We start from the raw sequence: 10,506 nt of genomic DNA on the forward strand, positions 1-10,506 counted from the left end.
AATGTGTAGCTGGCAGGCCAGTCGCAGTTGATGGCAAATGAAGCTGCTTTTGCTCCAAATGAGAGGGGAGACAGGGAAGTCGCTCTCCGTCACACAGGAGCCCTGGAAGGCACACATGGGGAGGAGCCAAAACGCTCAGGCCTGCGCCTCTGGGCACACGTGACCCTCCGCCACGGGTTAAGTGAATCAACTTTGCTCATCCATTTTTAATGGGAGATCTTGGGGAAATATATTTTATAGTAATATAAACATGGCTCTAATGCAGAACTGAATGCAAATGTGCCTGAGAGCTTAAAGACGAAAATTCAAGAAATTACATGCTTTCGTGGCTACTTGAGGCAGATTTGAGAATCCCCTGGGTTTTCGGGCACTCTTTTTTTCTTTTTTTCTTTTTTTTTTCTTTTCCTGGTGAGCGGCATTTCAGTGGAAAAGTTTGAGAAGTGTTAGGATTGACCACAAAACATAAAAACGAGTCATATAGTAAATGTTGATTGAGACAGGGAGGGATGAAGACAGAAAGGCAGAGACAGAGAGGGAGCAGAGAAAGGAAGAGGAGAAGAGCAGAAGGACATAAGGAAGGGAGGGATGGGACAAGAGGAGAAAAAGGGAAGGAGCATTAGGAAGCACGTGGGTTGGGGCCAAGGGGAAGAGACACTGAAGACAAGGGAGCAGAGAGAAGAGATCTAGGAACAGGTGAGGCTGTTTAATAAACTGACCAAGAACAGGGTGGACGCCACGGCACCACAGCCTTGTTCTGAAGAGATACTGCTATGTTTTGTTCTTTCTGAGGTTCCATGGATCCCCCATCAACGGACAGTCGATGAACCAAAGGCTTTAGGAATGCATACAGAAATGAATGCACAGGAGGCATTTCATAACTATGTTTTGAATGAGTGAATGAATGAATGAATGAATAATTTGCTTGAAAATGGCAAAAGCATTTATGATTCACCAATCATTGTACCAGCACCTGATCTTTAACTTAACCTTAACGAGGGCATGTCTATTGACCTACCCTATACAGGATCCTATACACACATCCAGTGCATGGGAGAAACTTTCTCCTGACCTCCTGCCTGAGCCTCCCATAGACAGAAGGCTTTGGCCACTGGGGATATGTCACATACACTCCTGCCCAGGTTTACCATTTTTTCTCAAGGTCTGATCAAGGTCACTTCCCCCATAATGCTGACATTATCTGTCAAGGCCCGCTCACTTATCTGGAAGGGATGTGCTCCTCATTTTTTGAGATGAACCTCCCCATTCCATTCTCCCAGGAGGCTCTCTTTGTGAGCTTTTCAGCAAGCAGGTTCTCTGGCCATGGCCCCGAAGCTGGGGTCATACTCCGAAAGAGCTCCGGAATCAAGTGAGAAATCCCGACAGTCGTGTTTTGGTCAGATGGAGACCAAGTCAACGCACAGTCCCCTTGACATTGGAGTTAACAAGAGAAGGAGTTTCCATTTGCCTCACCAATCACTTGGCTGTCTGCTCACTCAGATGAAGGGAGAGCGAGCCCTTCTACCTTTGCCTGAGAATGGAAACGTCTTTGCCCTAATTTATATTATAACTGATCCTGAGAGAATCCATGTTGAGGTTCATTCATAATTATAACAGGCTTAACTACTAATTCCTATATCATGTGCATCTTGTATAGAGTAATTCATGTTATCCTCATACTAACTCTACAAGGTCCATGTTAGTATCCATGGGAAACGTTCGCTGAGTGTGAATTAAATCAACCCAGAACCGTGTGACATACATCCCTCCCAATCTCCCTCACCACCTCCCCATCGCCTACCTGCTTTGAAAATGGAGGGTCCTGGGCAAAATCAGGAAGTTGCTTACACTTGTCTTAGACACCCTGAACATTCCCATTCTTTGCCTTTCCGCCACTCAGAACACCCTCTTCTTCTCCTTCAGACACCCACCACCATCTCTTCTATTAACTTTTCTTCAGGAAAAAATCTCCTCCTCCCCTCAAGTATAGTTCGGCATAGATATACATCTCTATATTTCCTCTCTCAGTGGGGCTTTGTGTCTTAAGGATTATTTCCATGCATTGAAAGGCTTTCTCCCATATTTACAGATTCAGGGCACTGATGGAGTTGGCAGAAGAACTGTCTGGAGACAGATGGGTAGGGGGTGTTGGAATCAAGTGGGCTTTCCCAAGTGCCCTGTGGGAGGCAGATCCCTGTCAGGCCTGACCTTAGAATAGGCCTTGATGGGAGGCTCACATTTGGTGACTGTGCCCACATAGTTTATAACAAGGAAACGCTAGAACATAACAGACCTTCCCCCTCCCCCACCCACATCTTAACACAACCATGAGCTCACGGAAGAGCCAATCGTAATATCAAAAATACATGGCCACATGACAGAGAGGAGTGGGAAAGAGAGGAAGGGAAAGTGAGGGAGGGAGAGAGGGAAGAGGCAAGGGGGTGGAGGGGGAGAGAAGTGAGCAGGTATATTCAGCAAACAGTGGCCCAGACAAACACCTACCAGCATCTGTCTGTTAGGCAAATTCCTTTAGACCGCTATTCGCCTTGGATTGGCTTCAAAGGGATATTTCTGCTTCCAAAGGTGGATAGTTAAAAATAATATACATCATGAGCGTGTTCTGGCATTTCCCTTTCAGTTTTTCCCTATCTTCAACATTACTGTTGTCATCCTTTAAAACTCAATCAATTCAGCTGATCCAGTGAACAGATGGCATTAATCAACCCCCAAGAATATGCACAAAAGCAATTAGAAATGTAGAGACATGGAATTTATGCCAGCAAATCAATTACCAATGATAGCAAATCAAGGTGGCGCACCCAACTTCCCTTTGTTTCTCTTTCCAAAGAGCAGCCACTGATCATAGCAATGATCTCTGGTGGACCCCCCCCTTCCAGAAGGGGATCAAGAACAGAAACACGGAGGTTTAATTACACATTCCTTAATGACTAGTTCTCACTCTGCTGACAAAAACCAGCGTAATTTACAGACTACAAGATGCATCAGAATGATGGATACAGACAGCATGTGCTATATAGTGTCATGCAAATATGAAATATACTGCTCTGAGAATATGGTTGTTTGGTATTCCCAGAGAAGAACTTCATTTCAGAGAACAGAGCACCTTTTCCAGCATCTATAGCTCTCATTTGTCAAAAACAATGGAAGCAGTTATAGAATACATTTTAACCACAAATCTGTGCCTTCTGTGAGTTTACCAGTTCACATATCCCTGTTTCCAACAGGCTTGGCCATTGCTCTCTTTCTGGTTCTCTGTGACCTCTGCAGATTCTAAAAAGTCCTTCTTTAGGCTCTCATAAATTATCGCGTAAGCTATTGTGGTAATCTCTTAACTAGTTTTCTGGCTGCTAGTGTTGGCCAAGCCCAGTCTATCTTTCATACAGTGATTTTTTAAAAACAAGTATCTGATTCTGTGTCATCTAAATACATATACAAAATCCTTCATCCTTCATATGTTTTAAAAGCAAGTATCTGATTCTTTGTCATCTAATTACATATACAAAATCCTTCATCCTTACAGCATGAACAGCAAAGATGAGTCCCCCTCCCTGCTTACCAATTTCTCAATTTCTTTTTCTCTCCACATGCCTATAAGCTCCTGCAATTGGTCACCAAAATAAACCTCACCCTTAAGCCTTCACACAAAAAGCCTGTGATAACCTTCCTCCCTCCGCCCCATTTCTCCAGTGAGTGAAGTCTGACTGTTGAAGTCTTAACCTCCAACTCTCTTTCCTCCAAGAGCCTGCCTTGACACCCCAGCCAGTCTGAGATGCTCATTTGTGTCTCATGTTCCACCTTCTGCTTATCTTTGCTATAGCATTTATCACTTTCACATGATTAAAGATTTATTTGTCTGGCGGCCCGTGTTCAAAGTTCCTTGAGATCGTAGACTGTATCTTCTTATTCATCTTTCTCCTGCTTCTAGAAAAAACTGAGGCTAGGAAAGAGAGCCTTCTGTTGGGACACATTTCTTCAATAAGATTTTCAAATGAGTGACACATATGAACTATTAACACCTGAAGCTTCTTCCAACCACAGCTTCAAGAGGTGACATTGGGATAATGTGGTCAGTTTGCAATACAATAAAATCCTTCCAGTAACTTACTGCTAAAACCCTGTTAAATAGCTAACTTTTCCTTTTTATACTGAATCCAGGGCTATGAAGAAAGAGTTTTAAAGCTATATATTTGTGTATTTTCAGCTTACATAGGAAATGTTCATTAAAATTGCAAAAGTTAATAAAATTAGCTCAAACTTGGTACTGAAATTATATCTCCTTACCATTTCCAAAACAATAATAAGTAATACTTGCCCGTTAAAAACACAAGCCAAATACATTTTCAAAGACTCTAGCAACAGGACCATAGAAGAATTTCTATTTAAATTCTTCACCGGAAATCATTTGCTGATTCCCTCATCCATTCTTTAGGCCAATGTTTTATGTATTGAATATAGACATTCAAATGAAATGTGATCATCGGAGAACTGTGCACCTAAGTGGAGCAATAAGGAGCATAAGAAGTGTGGTAGAAATACAATAAGTTATACATAGGGGCGCTTGACCCAGTTGAGGGAAAATGTGTGCATGTGTTCGCTTGCACACGTGCGGTTACAAGTCTTCTTCAAGGCTATGCTGTTTCTCTGTCCTGTTTTTTATTGAAACTTTAAAAGAAGACTAAAGCATCTGGTGCTCATCCCGATATGAGGTCTCTTATCTTTGAAAATTGTGATGTTTTGGTATCTGGCAGAAAATCTAGATTCCAATTTTCTTTCTTTCTTTCTTCCTTCCTTCCTTCCTTCCTTCCTTCCTTCCTTCCTTCCTTCCTTCCTTCCTTCCTTTCCTTCTTTTTTTTTTTGTAAGGTATAACTCAGGAGTTGGCTCTGGTGAAAATGGCTCCCTCCCCGTGCTTTGCTATGGACAGAGCTACAGAGACTAACCGAACCATAGGTATCCCAAGGCAACCTGCCAGCTCACACACAGCCCCCAACTGAATGCATGGGCATGAATTCCCTATCTTGCAGAGTCTGATCTTTGGAGAGAGACACACGGGTCCAAATTGGGATATTTTTCACTGCTTAGCTTTATGATCCTGGGGAAATTATTAACTTCTATTAATCTTAAATTTACTCATCTGTACACTGGATTTAATAAAGCCTACCTGGCTGTGCTACCTTGCCTAATTATGTGGGCACAGCATATGAAGTGAGAGGTACAAAGCACACAGTAGTTAGCAGGAATTAAAACCTATTATGTTGTTATTCTAAACATAATTGCTTAACAATTTTCAGTATGACCATCACAGAAGCATCTGAAAGGAATGACCAGTAGGCAACAGCAGTCGTTAATGACAAAAATGGATCAGGACTAGACAGGACCTTAATAATCATTTGATACAACTCCTTCAATTAATACACCATAATCATTAGGATAAGTCAGTAATCTCTTCAAGGACACCTGCCGGAAAGTGTCAGAGATCTGATGAATGAAGACAGCTAGCTTCCTTTATGCAGGATAAATGCTATTATTGGCTTCAGTGAGTACAGGGAATCTTCACAACAAAGTCCTATTGAGCGAACGACTACTCTATTATGATTGTGGAAACTGGACCCTCTCCCCATCTTCCTAACTGGCAAGGATAACTAGCTTCATATATTCTAGCCATATTTCAGCAGAGTTCTGTCAAAGAAGCGAAAGGGCTTTGGATCGCCAGTGAAACCTTTTAGGAACATTTCAAACTATATCGCGTTGCTTTGTTTTGTAACAAAGGGGCACTGAGAAGTAAAGCAGTGTAGGAAAGGAAAAATGGGGTCCTACTAAAGAAAGAAAACTCAGTTGGGAAGAGCTGGAATGAAAAAGAAAGAAAACTTCAATTTAGAGGATATTCATTTGAATGACAATAGGGGCTACAGTGAGGTTAATTCTGACGGAAACCAATTTTCTCATAATACCCTGGTGTGAGCATTGCTCTTCTAGTCTTGCATTTATCTTTTCCAATTGTAAGGATATGAATCTGGTTTGGAGATGGGGGCTATAAGGGTGGAAGGCAAAGAGAGTTCACATGGATTGTCAAAGATCATCCTGTTCAACCACGGGAAAATCTTTAGGACTCTTCCAAATGACCGTTATAGTGCTTCCTTCACTTCTGCTGACTATAAATGCCACCAAAGTATTCGGCAAACACTTTCCTGCTGAAAAAAAGTCAGCTTCATCTTTCTTTCTTTATAATTCTACCTACTGATTGGGTTTGTGCGTCAGCTTCAGATAAAGTATATTGCATCTCTTTATTTAAAGATGTTTATGAATATGATTGACATCTTTGCCTACTTCAGATGAAGTTCTGTCTGGGATGAATGACATCATCATAGAATAAAGAGTTTTTCATTTCTTTCTTGAGTCTGTTATCTCCTTGAACCTGGCAGGCAGCACCAACAGGTAGGATGCTTGGGGATCATTCAAAGTGACTTACTGGGTCAAAATTAAGGCTGTCACAGTCACATGGCATCTGATGATTGTTAAAAATAAAATGAAAAGTGACCCTGTAAGTATCCCACGCATTGCTCTTAACTTCTGAATGAACGTTCTATTATTATAATAGTCTTTCAACATACCTAATACTTGAAGAACCTTCTCAGTAAAATACTGAGCTGCTGTTCCATTTGGGAGAAGAACCACATCTCAATATCAGTTTTATACCCAAGCCTGTGAGCATGGGAAAGCTGCATAACTGGACAGGCGTCTGACCTGTTAGCTGTGGCATAACCAGGGTTAGAACCTGTCAGCATTTCAAAGTCCTGATCTCACTTGAACACTATCAAGCACATTATTTCTTCTGGTGTCAAAGGAGTTGATATTATATGTAAAATGATTTTTCATTTAACACTGGTCTATCATAGCTACATTCGAAATTAACTAAGTCCCTCGGGGTAAACCTGAAGGAATGCTATAGCTACTTAATATCCTGAAAATCTGGAATGGGGGAATTTCCAGAGTTTTTATTACCGGTGGGTAATTATGTTCTCTAAACAGATTCATAATATCTATTCTGTAGCTGGCCTTCTAACCTGACTTGATTTTAATTTTGTTTAATTAGAAACTTATAAAATCTGTAATTGGGTAAGCACTCATTTCTCTCTTGCAGATAAATGCGCATGTTTTGGTCAGATTATGAGAAAACTAAACAAACACACACACGTGCTCATTCTACGCACAACAACAGTAATAGCAACAAATTATTATTAGAATACTGTAAACAATTAAAAGTTGTTTCTATTTGAACAAAGTTCACAGGCATTCTTAGGTACCATGAGCATCTCGGGTAAATAACCCATCTGTGCAACTACGGTTATGAATGATGGAACACAATCGTTCAAAATATAAGAAAATTCTTGAAAAAACTCTCCAAATAACCTATATGCTTAAATAAATTGCCTATTAGGAAGGAGATTTATCTTCCTCAGTATATGCTTATAATTGCTAATGGACTGTAGATAAACAGTAAATCAAAGCCCTGTATTTAATGGATAAAGTGTGTGGACAACTGAAGTCTGGAAGAATTGTGGAATGTTAATGTTTTTTTCCTTAGAGGCTCTGCAACGCAACTTCTGAAGACCACCAAGATATACTGAGTTGAGAGGCAATTTTCTGCTACCATTCTATTGAACTAATACATTCTGTTTGGCATGAAAAAAAAAAACATGTATCATTCTTTAAGAACATTGACCCCCAAGTATTTAGCAAGCAGTGTGCCCTCAATTGAAATGTTGACTGGAAATAGGGAAATGAAACTGTCACCTGATGAAATACTAAAGCTCATTAACACCAAGTCTCATTTTCAATGTTAAGAATTACCTTGACTGCTGCATCAGTAAGCATGGGCCCTAAATCCACCCCATTTAGGTTTCATGAGCATTATTATAACATATTAACCATAATTCAATTAATTTACAGAAAATGACATTCTGCAACTTATTTTTTTCCCTTGCTCTTAAGAAAAGGTGCTACAGACGGGAGTCCAAACCACATTCCTGTAGAGTATGTTCTACCTCTTTCACCCTTATTCCTCACCCCACCTTTGTGGATCTTCAAAATATTCGCTATTTCCAGAGAGGTAAATGTGCTAAAGGAAAAAGAGCTATTTCACTGCTACACCTTTGCATCATTAGGACAATACTGACCTCTAGTGTTTTAGGAGGTAGACAGGCTAACTCAGCACCATGCCTAACTTCCTCCAACTAAAAACCACTTAGATGTTTTCTTAAAGCACCATGGGAACAATTTCACTTAGAAGAAGAAAAAGGAAGAAGAGGGGAAGGAGACGGGGGGTGGGGGGGGGGGGGAGAAAAGAAGAGAAACCTCAGACTGTAACCTTTTTCTACCTATTCTCTGAAATGATTTCTACACAAAGTCCCTCTGTTTCCTCCCTTTAGAGAGGCTGACCTCTTTAGCAACTCCTTATGCAAACGTCCATAAAGTCTCTACAGCAAGTACCACTAACTATGGGTTCTGAATCTCCAAAACTTCCAATCACAGATGGAAACTCTGCCTCTGCTTTGGACCATTTTCAGTAAACATTTGTCTAACTGTCCTCCCGTGGGCTGCAACGCTGGGTTGAGGATCTCCTACTCAAGGTCCGAGAGGGTGGGGAGTGATGTAGGGGGACTCGTAAGTACTCTAACGGCGATGTTGTGTTCCAATGTGGTTAAGCATTTCTGAGCTTCCTGGCCGGGTTAGCAAACACGGGAGCAAGCCCAGAAACTCAAGGAACCTTGATAAACCATCTTTGGAAACAACACAGATGGCTTAATTGCATTCTTTCTCATTTAGGAGTTCCCAAGCTGGAAAAACGTCCCTCTCTCTGCCTAGAGAGGCAGCTGAGCAATTGAGCTTGAACCTCCGATGGCTCTAGCGATTTATTCAACTTTGACGAACTGGGTTCTTTAAATACACAGTGCAGGTGGCCCATCCCCAGGTGTCCAGGCTTCCTGCCTATTAAATTAAATGGCCTGCACTTGCTGAGGTTAGAGCTTGGACGACAGAGTGTACACTTAGTGCATACTCATTATGTGTTCTTTGGCACAAAGATTTTGGGGGTGGAGTGTGCATCAAAGCTCTTCCTTCTGTAACAGGGGCAGCCATTGATCTTGTGGTTCTTGACTACACTGGGCCACGACTCTTAGGCCAAACTCCCGATCCTATTAAACCGATGCCTCTTGGTTGCGAGAGACCCCAACCAGCGCTTTCTGCCTAGGGGGGAGCCGAAAGCCTCGGCCATACTGCAAATCCCAGGCAGCCGCATTCAGAGACGAGCCGCTGTCCCCGAGCGCGGTGGCCGAGAGCAGCTCCATCTCCGGGAGCTCCCAGCCCTCGGCGCACACAATCTGAACCCGGGGCCCTTCTCCGGAAAAGCTCCGCCTGAGACCAGGCAGGCGTGGAACGCGGAGCTGGCTGGAGGCTAGAGGAAGACACCCTTCCTTGCTCCTCGGAACTTTGCGATTGGGGGGGAAGGGCGGGCGATCCGGCGGGCTGGCTCCTCGGAGCTCCGCGAACTTTTGGGATGGTTTGAGTGATGGAACCACACCAATCAGCATCGCCCCCCTTTCCCTGTGCTCGGAGCAGGCACAATTGAACACGCGTGGACACTTGAGTGTCTTTCTCCAACGCTGGCGTCCCCCGCCTCACCTACCCGCCCCCAGCTCCCGGTACTCACAATTTGTCGCCGTTAATCCTAAATGCCACAAGCCGGAGAGCAGCAAAGTGAAAACGCTGGTCAGCCGTGGTACAGAATCCATTTCCCCCGAGGAAGCGGTCCCTCCCAGTCGGATCCCAAATTCGCAGGCTCCGGCCGCGGCGGCGGCTGCTGCTGCTGCTTCTCTCTCTCTCTCTCCCTCTCTCTCTCTCTCTCTCTCTCTCTCTCTCTCCCTCTCTCTCTCTCTCTCTCTCTCTCTCTCTCTCTCCTCTCGTCCTCTCTCCTCCGCACCGCCTGACCCCCACCCACCCCCCCTAGGAGAGGCACTCGCAGCTTCACTCCATCCCGTGTCCAGGCGCTCCACCGAAAGCGTCGCGTGGTCTGCCTCTGAGATGCGGCTGGAGCTTTGGTCCCCGCACCTGCCGCTCGCAGTGCGCGCCCTCCTCGCCCGCCTCTCCCTCGTCTCCCCCTCCTTAAAGGTGCAAAGCCGAAGCCCGCTGCGACCCCGGGCGGCGAGCCGAGCGGACGCCGCTGCACCTCGGCCGCCGGCGCTGTAATCCGCACCCGGGCCGGCCGCCCCTTATAGGCGAGCGGGGCGCGCGGCACCGCCCCCGGCCAGGCCCGCCCCGCGCCCTCCTATAAGCGCGGCCTGGGCGGGTCCTCGGCGCGCTCCGGCGCCCCGGCTCCAGGCTCCGCGGCGCGGCCGTGCGCTCCGGCCGCCCTGGGGGCGGGGGTCCCCTGTCCCTCCCCGCCGCGCGCGCCGCTCCGCGCCCTCCCGCCCCGCCCCCGCTCGGGGGCCGCT

The 10,506-nt window shown here is 44.6% G+C and overlaps 1 protein-coding gene across 2 annotated transcripts in view; it reads right to left on the reverse strand.

Annotated features, from left to right (window-relative positions):
* The window catches only part of CNTNAP5 (contactin associated protein family member 5), an 802,816-nt gene extending 792,975 nt beyond the window's left edge, over positions 1-9,841 (reverse strand). For both annotated transcript variants that reach the window (XM_039218226.1, XM_039218225.1), the window contains exon 1: positions 9,726-9,841. In XM_039218226.1, the coding sequence (XP_039074157.1) occupies positions 9,726-9,807 (82 nt within the window). In that variant the 5' untranslated portion in view covers positions 9,808-9,841. The remainder of the gene's footprint in view (positions 1-9,725) is intronic.
* Positions 9,842-10,506: the final 665 nt, after the last annotated feature.

Source organism: Hyaena hyaena, unplaced genomic scaffold (genome assembly GCF_003009895.1).
Source record: "Hyaena hyaena isolate Hyena2069 unplaced genomic scaffold, ASM300989v1 scaffold_747, whole genome shotgun sequence".
NCBI classification, from domain to species: domain Eukaryota; kingdom Metazoa; phylum Chordata; class Mammalia; order Carnivora; family Hyaenidae; genus Hyaena; species Hyaena hyaena.